This window comes from Cupressus sempervirens, chromosome 11, assembly GCF_028749045.1.
Source record: "Cupressus sempervirens isolate cs-2001-9-10 chromosome 11, ASM2874904v1, whole genome shotgun sequence".
Lineage (NCBI taxonomy): Eukaryota > Viridiplantae > Streptophyta > Pinopsida > Cupressales > Cupressaceae > Cupressus > Cupressus sempervirens.
In genome coordinates, this window is record NC_143128.1 from 640,106,177 (window position 1) to 640,127,703 (window position 21,527).

A 21,527-nucleotide genomic window follows, 5' to 3' on the forward strand; every position below is an offset into this window, starting at 1 on the left:
TAAGAAAAGAAGAAATAGATTCACTTTCAGTAGAAGGAAGCAAATCACCATGAGAGCCGGTCTCCACTGATGCTCTTGCCTCCTCTGTACATACTACACTCATATCCTGGACGAATGTGTTTGCTACATCATCACGTCCCTCATCCTTAAACATAGAAGCAAACTCACTACCAACCACAATATGTAATTGAACAGGGCCTGGGGCTGGTGTTTATTGTACCCGTTCTAAGTCCTTAGTAACCTCACCCCACTGTGACTGTGACTCTTGAAGACCCAACTGAGTATGTTGAAGAGAGTCCACCGTCACCTCAAGCTCCCGAGTGAGCTCAACCACCTCCTCTTTCCCTAACAACACCTCATAGCAGGTACTACCCCACTCCAAAAGGCAATCTCTGTCATCAACTAACTGAGAGTAACTATGCTTCAAGATCCTAACGGCCTCTCGAAGCACATGAACCTCTGCTAGGGAAAAACTACTATCACCATGCTCCTCTGACATTGGGGCACCCCAACTAGATGTAGCTAGCATATGCCCAATAGCATCATAATGATCAAGAGATGAATAAATGTCACTATCCTCTAAACTATCTTTGGATCTGACAAGCTCTCCGCCAACCTTTGTTGATGAAGCTTAAGTTTTTCCACTCTCCTAGAAAGTATTCATTTTGGTGCTAAATTCCTCATTACTCCACCGGCTTCTAGAATTACCCGTCCTCCTATGTCTGTCCATAGGAAAAAACAAACAAACTAAAGTGCTGGTCACTCCAACTGGAACAACAAAACTGAAAATAAAATAACTTCCCTACTGCCACCGACAGTTCATATTAAACTTTCCTATTATTCTCCATTGCTTGTTACCTTTGCTCTGAGGGATTTCCGTACTGTGTGATTGTTATGGGACGTGAGTTTGATGTCACTGCAGCTTCCAGTCTCCACGTCAATCTCTGCTATGAATAATGCTCAGAAAAAACCATCTGTGCTGAAATAACCCGTGAGAATGGAGAGCTAAGTTCACGCCAAGTTTACCTTGTTTCATCTATGAACTGATCATTCTCTTGTCCACCAACTGCTGCTATGACCTGTACAGCTGCTGTCATCAATAGCCAACTTCCTTCTTCTAGCTTTAGAAATTTACTCCAAGCTCATAACCAACTTAAGCACCATTTTCAGACTTTATAATAGCACCGGAGGATCAAACTTTTATCAAACATAAGCACTCAAAGTTTCTAGGATATAATATGGAAGCCCAAAATATATTAAGAATCCTACAGAATTGCAAATATCTATATTTCTTTGTTTACTCCAATCTGATATAAATTTGAGAACTGTAAATACCATTTACTCAATCTGTAACTCCACAACTAAACTTTGAACGAACCTCTGACTGTACCCAACAGGATGGCAGGTTTGAGGCTCTGATACCACTGTAATAATCTGAGCTTGTTCTAGTCAAAGAAAATCAAACTGGGACTAGAGACATTTTGTCAAATGGTTGGCATGTATCCCGGGTCTTTAAGTCTTGATACTGCTGTAAGAAATCAGACTCTAGGAAATACAACAATATGACAAAGACTTTGCAATACAATGTGAAATTCGGGAAACAACAGTGCTGGATTATAGTATTCTCCACTATAGCAGACTTATGCAATAATATAGCTATTCGGAGTCATAGAGACAAAGACTAATTGTATTACAACGTGCTAGCTTATGTTTATACCACTAACACAAGTTTCAAACACAATGGAGTGAATAAGTGGAACCTGGTCTAAAACACACAGAGCTGGAAATCTGCACTGCTGCTCACAGCATGCCTCCAATGGCTACAGTTCTGGAACTGTCAACTCCCAATCACTCCAACACTCATCCTGATTTACTGGTATCAGACTTAGCGTCATGTTTATAGCTCGTGACTCCTCTGTAAGTGCAGATGTAGATGCCGTAACCAATATACTGACTGTTAATCCTGTCGTCCCTTATGCTCCTTGCGGATTATGGTGTATACTCGCTGACTGTAATATGCATTGCTGAAGGTGAACCGACTTCCATGTAGGCTCAGTATGCAGGTTTCTTAGCCACGTTAAACTCACCACCCTTGGCTATGGATATCTTCTAACCTTGAATGTTGTCCAAGTATGAACTGTCTCCTGATGTGCTGCACTCACTGATTACTATAACCAACTTTCTTCTGCTATACTTCTTCCTGTCATCAAGCTTCAATCTCTCATAAACCTTTAAAATATCAATTGTGACCTGTATGTGCTAGTTACCTGTAAATATCTTCAATCACTTGTATTTCTGCTGCTGAACTTCCACTTCTCATAAGTCTTCAATGTATCAATTTGGAAACTTGGTTCTGAAGTGCAATGTGGGATGCTAGGTTTTCGTCTAGCCTCACTATTCCTCAAGTGGTTTCGTCCTTTAGAAAGTATCCAGCCACAGTAAGCAACCTTTCAGATTTGTATAATAGCATATATTTGTTGTGTCCATCCCAATGTAGCTCCACACTTTTATAACTTCGATATGAGGGAAGACGCAAACAACTAGGCAATGTAGGATTAAAAGCTACTTTCGTCTTTTAGTCACTTAAATAACTTTATAACTTTATAACATTAAAATATTTAAATAAATCACTTAAGTCACTTGAACTTTAATATCTCTTGAAATACTTGTCTGATTGCCTTGCCGTCTGAAATAGGAATATCTCCTCATAATTCCCCATATGACCAAATACACTTTCTAAAAATAGAAAGGGTCCATTTCCATTACCCTCGACTTACTAACACAATAAGTATGGCCAATGGAGTCCAAATGACATAGAACGAAGGCCAAATCCATAAATTGCTGAAAGTTGGAGATGAATTCAATCCTCATAAGACCCTCTAACTATCCTCATTAGCCTATGAGGGTCCAATATTAGGCTAATCCTCGAAATTCTGATGTTGGCAACTAATGGGGACATTACAGGTAGTGGTTGTTGTCTTAGACACAATCCCTACATTTTAGAGAGTTACAGGGCGAACATCTAAAAGAACACCACTGGTAAAGGTAGATGGGAAGAAAGATAAGGCAGCCCCAATTGCTAAATGTATTGCAAGATCTTCTAGGATTCCTTGACTCAAAGCTATGTCTAAGGGATTGGGTCCTAAGAAGAACAAGAAAATTGAATCATCTTTTGAGGAGCTTGTAGGGAAGAAGTCAAAGAGAGAAGAGAAAACCAAATGGAAGCCAAATGTGAAGGTGACTGTGGACATAATTGAGAACAAAGGTATGATAAATCAATTGAACAAATACTATGACAGATATAGTTCTGACGAGCAGAAGATGTTAGAAGATTTTTATCAGTTATCTTTTGAATTTCAAGAGGAATCTCATAAGAATTGAAGGTAACATTTTGATGAGTTCTTTGAGAAGTTGGATGTGCAAAGACAAAGGGCACTAGAAGAGGATAAAAGGGTTAAAGAAAAGAATTTACATGATATTTGTACATTTCATTATTTTTGAAGTAATGCATAGAATCCTTAGGAAAGCTAAGGATGAGATGAGATCAAAGATGTGGATCATTAAGATTATGACATGAAAATATGATGAAATTGGAGAAGAGACTATGAATGCTATTCCAAAGGTCGTGATGGAAATATATAAATCAAGGTTACTCAAGTACTATAGGTGAAGGATATTATCATTAAGTATCAGATTGAAAGACTATTGAGCCAAAGGTCATCAAGCAGAACAAGGATGATGATGACAATAAGTTCTCTAGCACTGTGCAACAAGCCGACTTCTTTGTGTTTGGGTGCACATCACTTTGGATTATTCTAAAGAGGACTAAGAAAAATATTCTTTCCTACGAAACTTAATTTCTAATAAGGAAATAAGAGAGATAATGCTAGAGGCAGTGTAGATGGCTGAAGAAGTGGAAGGAACCTGATAAGGACAAGGAGGAGGACAAGACAAATGAGATTATGATTGAAGAGGAGATCAGACTAGTTATTTAACCTTCATCCTCGAGCAATGATCTCTCTCTTTTGTTCTCACAACGCCTAATAGGGTTAAAGACCTTTAACATGATCTAGTCTTCTAACAGGGACTTATGTACTGGGTGTATTGTTTTGACTCCTAATAGGGTGAGCTCTCCTAACAAGGGCACTTTTATACTAGTGCATTATCTTGTGGGTTCGATCCCCACTGGGGTTTTCCCTTGGCTAGCGTTTCCTCGAGAATAAATGATGGTGTTATGAGTTCATTTATGGTGTATGGTTTTCTTTCATGCTTTATCATTTCAGTTATTGTTTGGTGTTGTTATAAGGAGATTAATTTGTTTAACAGTGCTGCAACACTGATTTACCCTCGCTCTAAGTGTTGCTTGATCCTAACATTTGCCTCCTTTTGCTAAACGAGAGGCTTAAATCCTTTCCACCTGGATAGAGCCTCATTTCTTCTCATTGCTTTGTCAATCCCAATAGGTCACCTTGGAAAGGGGAGTACGTCTCGAAATCACTCCTCACAAGAGTTCTAGATGCCATCATGCATGTGGTCACCTTGGAAAGGGGAGTAATTCCCGAAATTACTTCTCACAAGAGTTCTCAATGTTGTCATGCATGTCAAAACCAACCGTAGGTATTGCCCATTCTAGGACAAGATAAAAAGCTCAGCACAATTGTCCCTCACAATGGCTTGCATCACCCACATTATTATTCACATTCAAACAACCACCAATCAATTGTGAGTTGATACTAAATCACCCACAACGCAGTTTGCAAACTTTGTAAGTACTCTTTGAATAAGGAAGTTGTAAGTTCTAAACAATGTAAATGATTATTTACAAGTAAATCAACCTCAAGGTTTACATTGCTTACTTGCAACTTTGGTGTTGAACACAACTAAGTTATCATTATGTGATTTTCTGATAATCACTTGGGAACTTATGCTTCCATTTTTGTGGAGGATCGATAGGCTTTCTAAGTGTGAATGATATGGCAATTTGGGTGCATCAGCTACTTCTAACAATGGTTTGAAAAAAAGTGCCAATCAAATGAAGGCTTAGAGATCTAAGCTATTTCTAATTCTAACTCTACTAATGCAAGATGCTACCAATGTTTTGGTTAGATTAAACTAGTCCTTCGCCAAACTGATTACACTAAGGAGGGTGCAATCTTCTAGAGGTGCCCACTTATGCTCGTCAAAATTATGCAAATCAATGAACATCAAGTAATCGAAATGAAGTGCTTGTGTTGGGGGTTCAAACAAACCTTACATTGTTACTTGGAATCAACAACACTAAATTCTATGAACATGAAGTTACCATGATTCAACATCTTTCAGACCATCCTTACAGTGTTACTTGGAAAACACAAAGTTACCATGATTCAACAACATCTTTCATTATCTACCTAGCTACTCAACTTAAACTATTTCTAACTTCTATTTAACATAAGAAAATTTTATTTAAAGCGAGAAATCTAGGAAGTCATTTAACACTCTAAAGCTTCTTAAGTATTCACCATGATAACAACAATGAATTAGGAAAATCTTTAGTAAAAATTTCTTCAAGATCAGCAACCTAGATTATTTCAATTAACTCTTATTATTTACAACTACCACTTACAAGCATTAAATGTTTACCAATGAGAAAATTGCATTCCTTTCAAATACATATCTATTTAAGGATGGACTTGTGAGATAATTCAATAGAGGTAAAACATTAAATGCATTCCTCGTGCCATTTGAAACAATTAGTATAGTGGAGATGAAGGTTTTCCACCTATGCATGCCTATCTTATTTCAACTTCACTTCTCCATCCTACTTCTCTTGGAAATCGTCTCATTCAAATGTTCTTGAAATTGAACTTGTCTTGACATCTCGATATCTTGGCCTTGATCTTTCTTCATGACTTGAACATGTGTGCATCTTGACTTTTTTTATTCCAGGGGATGTGTATATTTGCAATTCAATCATCATCCTTGGTGGAGGTTTCCAATAAATTTGGATTTACAACATTAGTAATTGTGACACATTTTCTTTCATGCTGCTTTGATGTTGCCCTGATTTCTCTCTCAATCCTTAGGATTGTTGGCTTTGACATTGCACTTGGACTTCCAAATCCTGGTTTTCTTCACTTGCTTGATGGAGGACTTGAAAATGCATTGTTGATGTACCCATATTGACCTTGATGTGGTACTCACAACACTCGCCCTTGAATGTCACCCGCGCTAATTAAATGTCCATCACCATGTTGATATTGGTTCTCATTCGCTTGAACTTTTTTCATTTCCCTGTAAAACATGAAAATGCTTGTGTTAAGCTAGTAAAAAAGGCAAACATAAGGAAACTTAAGATATTCTCATGATCAAGTGGCACATGGTTTCAAATGTTGCTGAAGTTGCATTTGTATGAATCCATGCATTGGTATTAAACAACTTCTAAATGATTTAAGTTCTGATTTATGATATCCAATTTCAAATCATTCAATTTCCCTTTACACATGCCCAGCAAACCATTTGATTTTCTTAGTTTATTATTGCAAACTTAGTTACAATCCATGCCATGTTGAAATGTGTAAGGAATTTTGAGTTTCACAAAAGTTTAATTTTCTGATTTTTTCCCCTTACCTATTTTTTGCTCCCTGCCAGGTCTACCTTTTTCCCTTGTTCTTTTGATAAATTTGCTGGGGTATGGATTAAATTGCATTTGATTTGAAATGAAGTCATGGATTCCTTCTTTATAAGTTTTCATCCAAAAGGTCATGTCTATTGTTTATGAGGCTGACCTAGCCTTTAATCAATCAATTTGCAATGATTCATCTTTTAATAGTGTAACATACACTTTTCTCGGGTCTTAATTAACAACTTGACATATCAAAGAAATACAGTTATTACTTCATTTTCATAGGAAGACAGTTAAATCAGTTACATTCATATGAATGAGATTAACAGTTAAAATTAGTTAGACAAAATTTCATAACTAAGAATTGAAATACCATAAATGAATTTTCTATGGAAATTAAAATTTACATAGCATGGAATTTGAACCGATAAATCATTGTAAAAATGCTTTTGCAATCATCCAGATTAGTCCACAAATACCACTATAACAATATCATATAACGACTACCATTCAATACCGCTATATCAAAATCAAATGACAATTACCATCAAATACCGCTATATAAAATTAGGGCATAACATACCATTATATCAATTAGGGTATCAATTACCATTGGATCATTTAGGGCTGCAAACACCATTGTATCACTTAGGGCTTCAATTACCACTGGATCATTTAGGGCATCACATACCATTGTATCGATTAGGGCTTTGGATACCACTGAATCAATTAGGGCTTTAGATACCACTGTATTATTCATTTCCTTCTGAATGCTTAACTATGGCAATAACATAAGATTAGAAGATATGCTCATATTTATTGTTCATATAAATGAAAGATTGATATAACAATCCATCAAATAAATCTTTCTCTTGCAACTAAATGAAAAATAATTGTAATGATGATAAAACTCAATTAATCTTACCTTAGTCTTGCATATACATCATAAAAACAAATTTACCTATTTCCAACAAACGTTTGAATGCATAGCTTATCTTTGTCTGTTGCACTTTCGACAACTTGTGGAGAGGTGAAACATTGTCAGGGGCTTAACCAACCCACCTCGGAGCATAACTTATCCCCACACAATTTCTATCGAGAAAGGCCCTCCCTACTCGGAATAGACACGGAACATCTTGTCATCCACTGAGTATCTTGGTTTTAATCACACCACTCGACTTGACAATAGGAGAATACAATAAACATGCATGAGCTATTAAGTATATTTCATTTAAGTTATTCATGTCTGATTTTTCTTCTGCTTTCTTGTAAATCTATTCCACCTCTTCACCTTACATGGCTACATAGCCGATGATTCCCAGGTGCTTGAAAGATTATGAGCACTCAGCCCTTTTTACACCTCTTCACCATTTCATGGCTACATTGCCGGTGAATCCCAGGTGTTTTGGAAAAGTTATGAACATCTTGCTCTTAATATCTTTTATCATAATTTATGACAACATAGAACTTGTTCTTGAGATCAGCATTAATCATTGGATAGTATTTTCATTTCAGATTTTATTGTAGTTGAAGACGCTTACATAAGGGTTGTATCTAATTTACTATGAAAGTTTAAAGAAAATAAACTGATAACAAGGACATTGAGTATGTAGCAACTCATATTTGTATCTTGAAAAATAAATCTGGAAAAGAGAAAAATCTTAGATGCCTAACTGGTTGTTTTGGAAAGCAATAAAATAATATTGAAATGTCGTAACATGACCTAATGTGTTGAAGTATATAGCATCAATCGAAGAGATATACTCATTACATTGAGTATTTGTATTCATGATTTACATGAACATTGTTTATGTCTCATATTAATAATAAGAATATATATATGTATGAGTGTATTTATGTATGTCTATGACTTACATAAGCGACGGGCATAGTTCCAAGAATCACGGCGATTCATGCGATTCACGCGGTTCGTCGATTCGATTCAAGCCAAACGATTTTTTGTGAATTGGTGAATCGAATCAGCAATAAAGGGTTTATGAAATAAGTTACTCACTAAATTTCAAGGGTTTTTTAAATTTTCCGATTCATGGCTGATTCGATTCCGATTCATGGCCGATTCACGATTTGATTCGGCCTTGCCGATTTCGATCCGATTCCGATTCTTGTTACTTTGGCGACGGGACATGACTTTGTTGTAGCTTCTGTTAGATTGAGTTTATCAAAGCTACCTCATTGATGATAGATTGTCCTTAAGATAAGTATATTATGTATATAATATATATTATATATTATGCATTATATATCTTATATATATATGATATATGTAATATAATATGTATTATATATATATATATATTATGCATTATATATTATTATATAATAATATAATAATATTATATTAGATTACATATATGGTTAATTTATTAATATTATATATATGTTAAAGGTGAGTTATACATATAGTTATTTATAAACTAAATGGTGATTAATTACAGAGACATGTCTCCTCATATTTATATGGGATCTAAATTTGCATTTGGAAATTATCAATTACAATGGCAATGTGAGTACATATGCAGAAACGATTTTAGTTACTTTAACATGGTATCAAAGCCAAACTGCAAATGTGAGGAAGCAACTTGTTTTGCATGGAATGTGTCATTGATGTCAAAATTAGTATGGTTTAGGCAAGCCCAGTACTATCCAGTAATATTTGTGATTTGTTTTGAAATTTGGAATCATCGTTTTTCAAAGGATTTTGTATTAGACTGGACAAAAGCTTATTTGGTTGAAGGAAAAATGTCACTGTCGCTGCTTGATACAATGAGCAGAAATAAATCTCAAAAGTTCTTAATAATACTTTATCAAGCTAGTAGCTTAATACATAGGTCAACAATTTTGTGTTATCTGGCTACTTCAAATTTGGAGATAAAATAATATTGCTTGGAGATGCAGATAAACTATCCGGAGATACAGTTACAATGCCTGATGGGGGTTGTAACCGAACCAGATTCTAGAGCTTGTGGTCTATTGTCGATGAACGCCCAAGTTATTAGTAAAGATACAAATTGGAGAATGCATAAACAAATAACAGATGAAAAGGAACACCATATAAATTATGCAGGTTTACCATTGCGAGGTCAACATAAGTTTGACACGAACATGATCGAGGAAGTAAGAGAGAAGCAACGAATAGTCTTTGACCAAGAGATCATAGAGAAACTAATAAGTAGAGGTCTCACGGAAGCCTGGAGGATTAAGATCGGGAAGTAACAAAGTCATGTCCCGTATGGAAGTGTTTGAATACTCATATACATGAAAGAGGCATCATTTTTCTAAAGGAAAAAAAAAACATAGGGAGTATTGATGTTATTGCCAACATAGTCCCTCGACTATTGCGTGACGTGGAATAGGGATTATCAGACCTCATGACGAGAAATACAAACCCAAAACGATCAGAGTTAGTATTGCAGATCTCAAGTAATAGAGGGGGAATACCCAAGTGACTTGACTTATATGAAACCATTGGGTCTCATATACCTAACGAATAAACAATAGAGAAAGAGTATGCATGAACAAAATATATCACCTGGGGAAATCCACGTAGTTAGACACCTTGGAATTGGATGGGACAAGGATCACTATTCACAAAGGAAGTATACAACACAAAAGAAAAATACATGGAGTAGGATGATCAACTAATTAAAGAGATTTAGATATGGGGAAATAAGGGATTATTGATATCAACATTCAAGAAAGTTGACCCAGAGCCACTAGGCCATCATAAAATGTTGATATTTTACTTCCCAACAAACATTAGAATTATCGACATCCAAATCTGCAATTGAAATAGTTATCTTGAGAGGGAGGGTGTAAGTATTAAATGGTTTGCAATGAAATGGGTGAGAAATAGAAGGGATGGCATAACATTAGCATGATTATGTGTCATTGTTGAAATGGAGAAAAGGAAGAACATTGCCCCATCAATACAAACATGATATGCATGCAAATCCATCCGTCAATATAAGGAAAGCTATTATGTGTCATTGTTGAAATGGAGAAAAGGAAGAACATTGCCCCATCAATACAAACATGATATGCATGCAAATCCCTCCGTTGATATAAGGAAAGTTGAGTAAGCTGCATAGATTGTGACTGGTTAAAGGGAATGAATAATAATGGACATATGATAAGGTAGATTTGAAAATAAATACTAGGGCAATATAATTGATTAAGATTCAAGAAGAGGCACATATTTAAGAAAGTTAAATTGTCCACTTTTTGGCTAATGTGAGGTCCAAGGCAGTCTTAGGGTAATAAATACATCGATTCTATTGATCTCATAAAAGGTAAGTATTATGTTGATTAATTTGTGTTAATTTTTCTTTGTGCAAAGTGGTAATGATTTATTATTTATATGTGTATTAACATATAATTGAAAGTTTGAATTTGTATACATGTACTTATATATGTATAATTGCATTTGATGACATTTAATTTGATATAATGATTGAGAGATCTAATATGAGAGTATGGAAGATTAAGTTATTACTTCTATTAATCAAAATATAAAATAAATATTACAATCATTTATGTTATTGTTAGTAATAGGAATATGTCTAATATTAAAATGAGGAAATAATATATTGAAAACATAGATTAAAATATTCGTATTGAATATATGTATATATTTAAATATTTATTTGATCTATATTATATTGGAAATTATATAAAGATTATTATGTTATATACGTAATTAGATCATTATGAATTTTCATTTTGTAAATGTAAAATTATTTTCTCACAATTGTAGATTATTTATATAGTGAATTGTGATATTATTAATGAGAAATATAGTGATGTTGTAAGAATCCTAACTAATGTTAAGATTCTTATGTATACTATAAAAGCTATGTGCCCTGATCTTTTTCTTTGAGAATGTTATTTCAGGCAACTTTGAAAGAGAGGGAGCAGAGAGATGATATGATTTAGTCAATCTTTGGTGATCTCGATCATATTGATTCAGAGGGAGTAAATCGTGTTGTGATAGAATCTTCAATTATCGATAAATTGTAATAGTAAAGAGGACTATAATTCATTCAACTATGTGATCTTAATGGACCTACTCCTTGTGTACATGATATGAAAGTGCAAGTTGGAACTTAGAAAGAAGTCGTCAAATTTGATGTGATGTGAAAGTGTTCAATGATATAAGTGTGGTAACTTTACATTGTTGGGGGAATAACAGGCAATGTTTCATTCCCACTTGAACTATCCTTAGAAAAGGAGATATTCCATGACCCTCATGGGCAGATAAGTACTTATATCTTTTACATTTATCTATTCATTTATTTGTAATTCTATACAAAATATAAGGGTTAGTTGTTTTGATCTTTTCCTTTTATGTTTGAGGATATTCGTACATGAAAAGAAGGTTGGTACTTTACATATGCTACCAAATATTGTGCAGACTAAATCTAATGATAGTTGTTCCAAAGACCCTGATGATTAAGATGGATAAAGTGAAGCTCATGAAGAAAACATCTTTGATGATTAAGATTATGAGATTCTTCTACATTAAGAGGGAGTATGACACTTCTTCGAAGGCAATGCTGGAGCTTAGAAGATTGATACACAGAGGGAGTCTAGAAATACATATAGGTGACTACATAATGTTGATGGGCCTACTTCTACGTATATCATGAGGGAATGATGAGTTTGACAGACATCCTTGGGTAAAGAGAGTTTTTGAGGAAGTAACAAAGAGGACCTGACTTCCCAGGATCGATGTTCAGAGGGAGAAATTTTTGAGATGTAATCCTTTGTGGATGATATCTTAAGACTCTGAGGAGAAGTTCTAAGGGAAATTCTTTATAATGTGCTCTCCTCTATGAGAGAGAAATATAAGGTGGAAATCCTTTGTACCACCCTATGATTAGGTTCATGGTAGTTACTATTTCACATATGATATGTAATGAAAGGTGATGATCTTTCATTAACATATAAACAGAAGGTAACCATTATAAGATGACGATCTTGTAAATGGTAGACTTGCTATCATAGTTCTTTGGGCCAGATTTTATCGGACACCATGATAACAGACAAATAGAAGGTAATTGTTTGTAAGGTGATGATCTTGCAAATGATAGGCCTGTTATCATGGACATCTTTAGATATTGCTTTGGGTAATTAGAGATCATAGATAACGAACTCATGTTATTATCATGGACATCTCTAGACATTGCTTTGGGCAATTAAAGATCATGAGCAACAAAATTTCATGTTATTATCATGGACATCTCTAGACATTGCTTCGGGCAATTAGAGATCATGAGTAACAAATTTTCATGTTATTACTATGGACATCTCTAGACATTGCTTCGGGCAATTAGAGATCATAGATAACATTTTCATTATGATTACTCTAGATATTGTTTCGGACAATTAGAGATCATAATGTATGTTATGATAGCGTTCATAACATTGTGATTGTAGTTATTTGACATCACTATTTCAGAGTATTTAAATCAGATAATATGTTGTGTATAGATATCCTTGTTTCTGATGTTTCATAAAATGTTTTTGTTACTTCTCCCTTGCTAAGAGGGAGTGTTGAAGTATAGCATCAGTTGAAGTGATATACTCATTACATTGAGTATTTGTATTCATGATTTATATGAACATTGTTTATGTCTCATATTAATAATAAGAATATATATATATATGTATGAGTGTATTTATGTATGTCTATGACTTACATAAGCTATGGGACATGACTTTGTTGTAGCCTCTGTTAGATTGAATTTATTAAAGCTACCTCATTGATGATAGATTGTCCTTAAGATAACTATCTTATATATATATATATATATATATATATATATATATATATATCTATATATATATATATATATATATTATATTATGCATTATATATCTTATATATATAATGTATATATGATATATGTAATATAATATGTATTATATATATTATGAATTATATATTATAATATAATAATATAATAATATAATATTATATTACATATATGGTTAATATATTAATATTATATATATGTTAAAGGTGAGTTATACATATAGTTATTTATAAACTAAATGGTGATTAACTATAGAGACATGTCTCCTCTCATATTTATATGAGATCCAAATCTGCATTTAGAAATCATCAATTACAATGGCAATGTGAGTACATTTGCAGAAATGATCATAGTTATTTTAACATAATGTATACATTGGATATATTTGAATCTTTGCAATCCGAATTGGAATCTACTCTCCTTTTGGCGTTGCAAACGTATCAATGTATAATACTTCAAGGGTCGAGTTCATACGACAGGGTCACTATTTGAAATGGACGCTTAGACTAGAAATAGATATGGGACTTCGAGTCACGGGATTATATGGATTCGGGTGCTGGAGATAACAAATGAACAAAGAGTGCAGTAAAAATGGAAGGTTGGCGGTATGTGGATGCTAATATTGAATGCGCAAGGCAGACGAGCATATATAAAAGGTGCCGGACTTCATACACGGCTTCAGTTTAAAAGGAGAGCCGTGGTTTTTTGGCTTTTGCCGGTTCAAAGATTATATGCAAACTTATATTGCCAAGTGTTTAAATCGACTATAAAAGAGAGGGAAAATAAAAGGTTGGAAGAAAGAGTTGGAAAGATTATAATTTGATTATTTTCAATTTATCACGCCAAGTGTTAATCTGTTAAAAGCAAAGAATATTAAAATGGAAAAATAAAGTTGGAAGATTATAGTTCGAATATTATTATTATTTTATATTTATATATGTACATGTAAATATATTAATGAGGTGACATCATTTTATTAAATTATTATAATATAATGATGCCATTTCATTTTTATATCTATACGTACGTATATACATATATATTATAATAATATGGCGAAAGATCATTTAAAATCCTTTGAGATACATTTTATATTTTAACTCAATTATTTATGTTTTTCTAGATTATTTTCTTAATAGCTCAAGTGGGTCCCACAAATATATTTTATGTTCAAGTTGCCAGGTCCTCAACCCATTTGCCCAATGATGATGATGCTCCTGTGCCTAATTTTTTACTGACAATGCTTCCACCCCTTGGACGTGCTTCCTACAAGGAAATTCTCGGTAGTTAAATCATATTATTATAACAAGTTATAAATATCATAACGGCTAATCGTCTATTCAATTTCATGAATTCGTGATAAATAATTATAACGACTAACCATATTACCATTTTGTAGGGTTATAACAAATTTAGCTGTCAACTAACTTCATGTGAACCTCAATGGCTATATTTTAAATTAGGTAAAAAATTGGGATGTAACAAATAGGCAGACTTGTTTCAAACCAATTGAATTTATCAATTTGTTTCTCTTTTCTTTGATTTACCTGATTTGGAGGCTTGAAATTTTGCTTTATTATCAATTTGAGTTTTTTAAACCTCTTAAATAGAGTCCCAACATTTGAGTGGAAATTAGGGCTGTCTTGGGATTGATCCCCAAGATTTGGGTGAAAACTAGCACAAGCTCTGTTTCCAACTAAAGACTAACTCTCACAATTTGCCAAGCGTTGCGTTTTATCACTTGATTAAAACTTGAATGCTGGTTGGAATGCTTGGGATCAGATGACAGATTTTATTAATTTTTTTATGATTTTAAGTTTGTTCCAAAATAGATCCTCATCTCAATTTTCATCATGGCAAAGTCAAATATTATTTAAATTTTTTCCAAAAACCAATTGAACTTGGTCTTGGCGTTTCTGATTTCACTCAAATTTTGGGCGGACTTCATCAAATTTTTGGGCTTGGAGCCCCAACAATGTCAGAATCCGATCCTTGCTTGGGCCTGAAGCCCCAAGTAGGTCAGAATTTCAACCTTGCTTGTTCGTCTTCCAAGTTCAGCCTCTCAAAAAATATTGCAAGGTATCGACAAATATTTTGAATTTATACCCTGACCTTGACTTCTTCAGTTGAAATTGCACATCAACTTCATGATTATTTTGGAATCTTACATATGTTTGCTGGGATTTGTTTGTTGTTGAAAGTGGGGTGATCGAAACTAGATACCCAAGCATTTTGCAATTTTTCTAACAGCAATGAGATCATCCTTTTAAGTTCATTCCTTGAGTATTTGTCTTGTTTTAGCAAAACCTTCACCTTGTTCTAGATTCAAAAGTTAGGAACCCCACAAATTGGGTGGAAATTAGCATCCTCTTGGGCTTGGAGCCCCAAAAAGAGGGCGGAAATCAGCCCCCCCCCGTTTAACCTCATCTTAAGTTCCATCTCCAAAATTCTACCGAGTGTTGGACAATCTTCTTGCACCTTGCCCAAATTTCTTATTGTTTTCAAGATTCTATTTCATCATTGAGGTCAAAATCTTCATTTATTTGCAATTTGCAGAGGAGTTGTTTGAGGATTGCATACTTGACATGGCAATCAGATCACATTCGAAGGCAAGTTTAAATTTCATAGATCTCCTTGTCATTTTTATTGCCTTGTAGTTAGATCAGATTTTACATTTGCCTCGAGTTTGGGAGTCCCAGCCTTAGTGTGGAAATGAGGGTGTGCTTGGGATACGAGCCTGTAGAAATGAGCTGAAATCCTACTCTTCATGAGCTCATCCTTCACTAAGGTTGGTGAGGAAATTTGGCTGTGTTGGAAACTTGACTTTCTTGACTTACAACTAAGAGCCTGACTTACACCTTAGACTTGCTTATGTTTTCAACCTTTTCAAGCTTCAAGACCTGGAATTCTCGCCAGACTACACTAAATCTAACTACTACTGGCTGCCAAAGGGTAAAGAGGGGGTTCCCATTTGCGATGTGGGAATGGTGTGAAAAGGTCACAATAGATGTGTTTTTACAAGTTTAACTTGTGTTTTCATTGACGAAGGAAAAATATGGGTAAAAAAAGTATTAATCTTTAAGAAATTTCAAGTTTTAGCCTTTTTAATTTGCTGGGTTTTTGTGTAGTTTTTCGAGTATTTTCTGAGTTGAAATTTTTAGGCATTTTGAGAACTCTCTGAGTACGAGTCTGTGAACTATGTTCCAAAGCAGCACTCAAGAACAAGCTCAATCATCTGGAAGCTAAAACAACTGCTATGCTACATGTGCTCCATAAGGGACCCAAACTGAGAAGTAAGACCAGTGTTGCTTCTCATGCTGTATAACATCTCCGAGTCAGATGCTAACATATATGCCCGCCTGTTTCGGATGTGATCTTCTTAGTCTTACCTGCCAATGGTAGCACTATACTTTCTAAAAATCCCAATCGACACGAACAAGTTTATAAGCAGGAGATAATTTCCACAGCAAGTCAAATTGTGATATGGCTATCAGGATTTAACTGTGTGATTTTGAGTCAAACTCATTGACCCATGTTTGTAAAACTCAAAATGTAATCGGATGTCAAATTTAACTAAATGTATCTTTACAGTAAAGCTATATGTATCTGAGATGACTTTTCTATCTTTCTTGTTGCTAGTCTTCTTAAATGCACAGGCTTCACAAAACTTGTGTCTCTTAACACATCTTTTAAATTTTAAGAACAAAATATGGTGTGCACAAATGATAAATCATCAGTTTAGCTTGTCAAAGCAAGATCCTTTATCCCAAAAGATGAAAGAGAACCATACTAACTAGATATTTGAAAGGTTAATCATCTACAACAGCAATCATAAAACGAGCCTTTTCTCTCCAGAATCAAAAAATAACTCTCTTTCTCTCTCTCTCACACACACACACACACTCACTCGGGCGTGCACACACACACACACACACGACACTCGCACAATGTGTCAAAAATGTTTCTCATATAGAAACTACTGTATAATTCTGAAAAGTAAATTTTAATTTGAACCTATTCTTCCAAATGTCCTTTCTCTAAAGGAGGATAATAATCTCTGGAAAGCTGAAAGAAAAATCAGAGCATGACAAGGAATCAATCACTGAATCAGACACCCAAAACCCTGTGAGACCTTCTCCTGATAAGAAATGGTGTTCAGTGAACAGAGGGCCTCCTTAAACATGCATAAGATTTTGCAAAACATATGTTTATACATTACATGAATATTAGTAAGCAATCTCCAGAGATGATTAGCTGAATATAATTGGTCAAGTATTGGTAAACAGTTGTAAATAGTAGTAAACAATCTGGAAGTGATTTTGTACTCTAAATTCTTTCTTGCTATGCCTGGTAACCTAGTTTTGAATTATTTGTATTTATTCCAGTTCGCACTCTGCACACAGGAGTTTGTAAATTACACTCTTGGAAAGCTGATAAGCCCCTTTTGCAAGATTTTTGTTTTATCAAAACATGTTTTATTCACTTTGATGAATCTAATTGAAAGTTTTGTACTCTTAATTTCTTTCTTGCTATACCTGGTAACCTAGTTTTGAATTATTTGTATTTATTCCAGTTTGCACTCTGCACACAGGAGTTTGTAAATTTCACTCTTGGAAAGCTGATAAGCCCCTTCCGCAAGATTTTTGTTTTATCAAAACATGTTTTATTCACTTTGATCTAATTGAAAGTTCCTGATTAAGAATTCTTTGCATTGACTGTATTAAGTAGTAGATTTTGTATATAAATACTTTGTCATCTCATGCTTTTTTAATGATTGTACATACACTGCAGGAAAATGTGTTGTTATCTCATGTTGTTTATGATTGTGCAGACTTTGCGTACAAAATGCTTTGCCAAGTGTGTTACCAAGCCTGGCACAAGTCTGAGTGGAAGTGAAAGCAGTTGCATTTCAAGGTGTGTGGAGCGTTATATTGAGGCAACAGGTATCATAAGCCGTGCAATCTTCAGTGCATCTCCTCGCTAATTGACAGCCTGTATTGACTAATATTTCCAGGGCAGAAGTTAATTCAGCAGTGAGATTATCCAATTTATTTTTGAATTTTAAACATTAGGGAATGTATGTGAAAGATTTTGTTTCCTCGTTCCCAATTTTGAGAAAATATTTATAACTTCGTTTAAGTTGTGCCATCCTTTCTAATCTGCATGTTTATGTTCCATTACCATTCAAGATATATTAGAGTAAAAGCATTGCATATGTCTTTATGCAGTTGCAGCCAAGGGGGCTTATGTGTGAGTGTTTTATTATAATTGCATTGCTGCATGCTAATCATTATATTGAATCGGTTGTCCTGTGATATAATCAGGGAAGAAGATAAATGACATCTAGTTTGAGATTGTTATTGTACAATGTAGACCATACCCAATTTGTTTTTACTATGTTTTTATGGCTTCATCTATTTAAATGCAGTTTTACAGTTAGATGGTAATAATAATCTATTTAATTGATGCATGCAATCACAGCTTTTAGCATTTGGATGATAAATATATTACCAGTTGTGTGTCCTTTGGAAAATTCAGCCAATATGTTGTTTGGAAATCTTCAACAAGGGTCAGACTGCCATATATGCACATGTAGTATGGCTCAGCTTTTTGGGATGACTCTGAAGGGATTCTTTCAAACTAGTTGCTCGATAAATTGATTGGTATATGGGGAATATCTCTTGATCTGCAGCAGAACTCAAGTAAATGCAGCTCTGATATTTCTTCAAATTGATGTTCCTTTAGGCCCCGTTTGGCTGCAGGAATTGGGCAGGAATAAGAAAATCTAAATACTTGCATTCGCCAATTTGACATCTGTTTGCAAAATACAAAATTAGAATTAGAATTTGCCTAATCCTAATTTGACCCCAAAATGAGCATGGCGGAATTCTAAGAATAGCTTATTCTTATACCAGTTTTTAATAAATCCAATTTGATGGGTTGTCGAGTCCTTGACTTTGTCGTTTGAGTGTGTTTTGCCACTCAACTGCATTTTTGGACTATTTTCTTCTTCCATCATAAGATATTAACTAGGTCAACATTATTTAACATTTAATGTGTTTTTTTTTTAAATGACAAAAAAGATTAATATCAAATTTGATATCTTTTCTAAATTTTTATAAAATTATTGTGTTTAGTCTTGTAATTAAAACTATGTTGAAAGATAATTTAAATATCGTATTTTAATGATCTCAACTTATTTGTATTTTTTATTTTTTTAAATACTTTTAGAAATAAAATGATTTGAGTTTTTATCTTGTACTCATTAAAATAATTTCATTTAATATAGAATTAAATATATAATATACAATATAATATGTTTTTTAAATTTTGATGAATTTCAAAGGTTGTGGTATATATTTCACATATTTCACTTATAAAATCAATTTAAAAAATAAATTAAAGGTTAATTAAAATAATTTAGCTTTTAAAAAATTAACGAAAGTGTTAGTTTTTATAAATAAAAAATCTTGTTTATTTAAAATATTATTAAATTAAAAACAATAATTTAATTACTAAAATTTTAAAACAAAACTTGTTCCAATTCCTATTTCAATTGTTGTAACCAAACATAAGAGTATGCATCTTTCGACTCCTCTTCCAAGTCAACCAAACAAGTTCGAATGATATTTCAAAACTTATTTTAAGAATGCATGAATACTAGAAGATAGCTTATTCCAACATAGATGAATATTGCATTCAACAATTCTTGTAGCCAAACGAGCTCTTTCTTTCTGTATTGTCCTTGTTATCCTATCAAAGTCTGTACATTTTCTATGCTTGGACTTGAGCAACCACTATTTTTTTCTAGGTCTTAACTAACAACTAGCATATCATGAAAATATAGCTACTACTACATATCCATGAGAAAACAATTATAATAGTTATGTACATGTGAACGAGATTAATGGTTACAATAAATTTAATTGGATTCTTGTAATTAACAATTGATAGCATCATCAATAAAAAACAAAGAATTTAAGTTTTACATACTTAAAATTTGAAAATGGAATCTGTCTAGGGCAACATTTGCAAAACTCAAGTTAATACACATATGCCACTTAGGGCACGAATAGTTATACCACTATATTGTAAAGACAAATGCCATTTATGGCATCAAATACCACTGTATCATCTATTCTCTTTCTGTTGCTAACTATCATAGTAACATATAGTTAGAAGATATGTTTAGATTCATTATTCACATAAATGAAAAGTAGAAATAACAATTGTCAGATAAACCTATCTCATGCATACAAATATATTTAATGTTTACTTGGGAAAATCAAATGATTTTACTGCTTATCATTTACATTAACGAGAAAGTTGATTACATTGAAGTGATTAACTGATTCAAATATAAATCAATTTATCATATCTTCAACTTATAATTTCAAATATCAAGTAAGATACCTGTTATTGACAAGTGTCGAATGCATAACTTATCTCTGTCTTGTGCATGTCTTGGCATTTGGTAGAGAGGGGAAGCATTGACAGAGACTTAACCTCCCAAATGTGGACCCTTAATTATATCCACACAATCTCATTCAAGAAAGGCCCTCCCTACTCATAATAAACACGGAACACCTTGTCCATCCATTGAGCATCTTAATAGTTAATTCCACTACTTGACTTGAGCACTGAGTATGCTTGGACAATCATGAGTTGATTTGGATTTTAGCAATTTCTTTTTAAGATTTTTATGCAGTTGAGAATTTGTTTATAGTTTGTTTTTCCTTTGCAAGGTTCATCTCCTCTTCACCGATTCACACGACTTCACTAGCCTTGGGTGCATCCTAGGAGACTAGTATTAATAATGAGATCTTTAACATATTGTTTCCTTAAATACCTTTTTGATTCTTACCACAACTGGTATGCAACAAATATCAGTAAGTCAAAATATCATTACATATGATTCAAATTTATAGAAGATTATGTCATGCATAATATAGCAAAGAACATGTTATGGGCATTGTGATCTGTCCCTATGTAGTTGTCATGCAAAGATTAGAATTAAAATAAAAGAACAAAGCTTATACTTTTTAGGTTCAATTATTATGGTGACGTGGTTGCAGACCATGGTATTT

The 21,527-nt window shown here is 33.6% G+C and overlaps 1 protein-coding gene across 1 annotated transcript in view; it reads left to right on the forward strand.

Moving 5' to 3' along the window:
• The window catches only part of TIM13 (translocase of the inner mitochondrial membrane 13), a 39,800-nt gene extending 21,212 nt beyond the window's left edge, over positions 1 to 18,588 (forward strand). The window contains exon 2 of the mRNA XM_089810775.1: positions 18,272 to 18,588. Coding sequence (XP_089666901.1) covers positions 18,272 to 18,424 — 153 coding nt within the window. The 3' untranslated portion in view covers positions 18,425 to 18,588. The remainder of the gene's footprint in view (positions 1 to 18,271) is intronic.
• Positions 18,589 to 21,527: the final 2,939 nt, after the last annotated feature.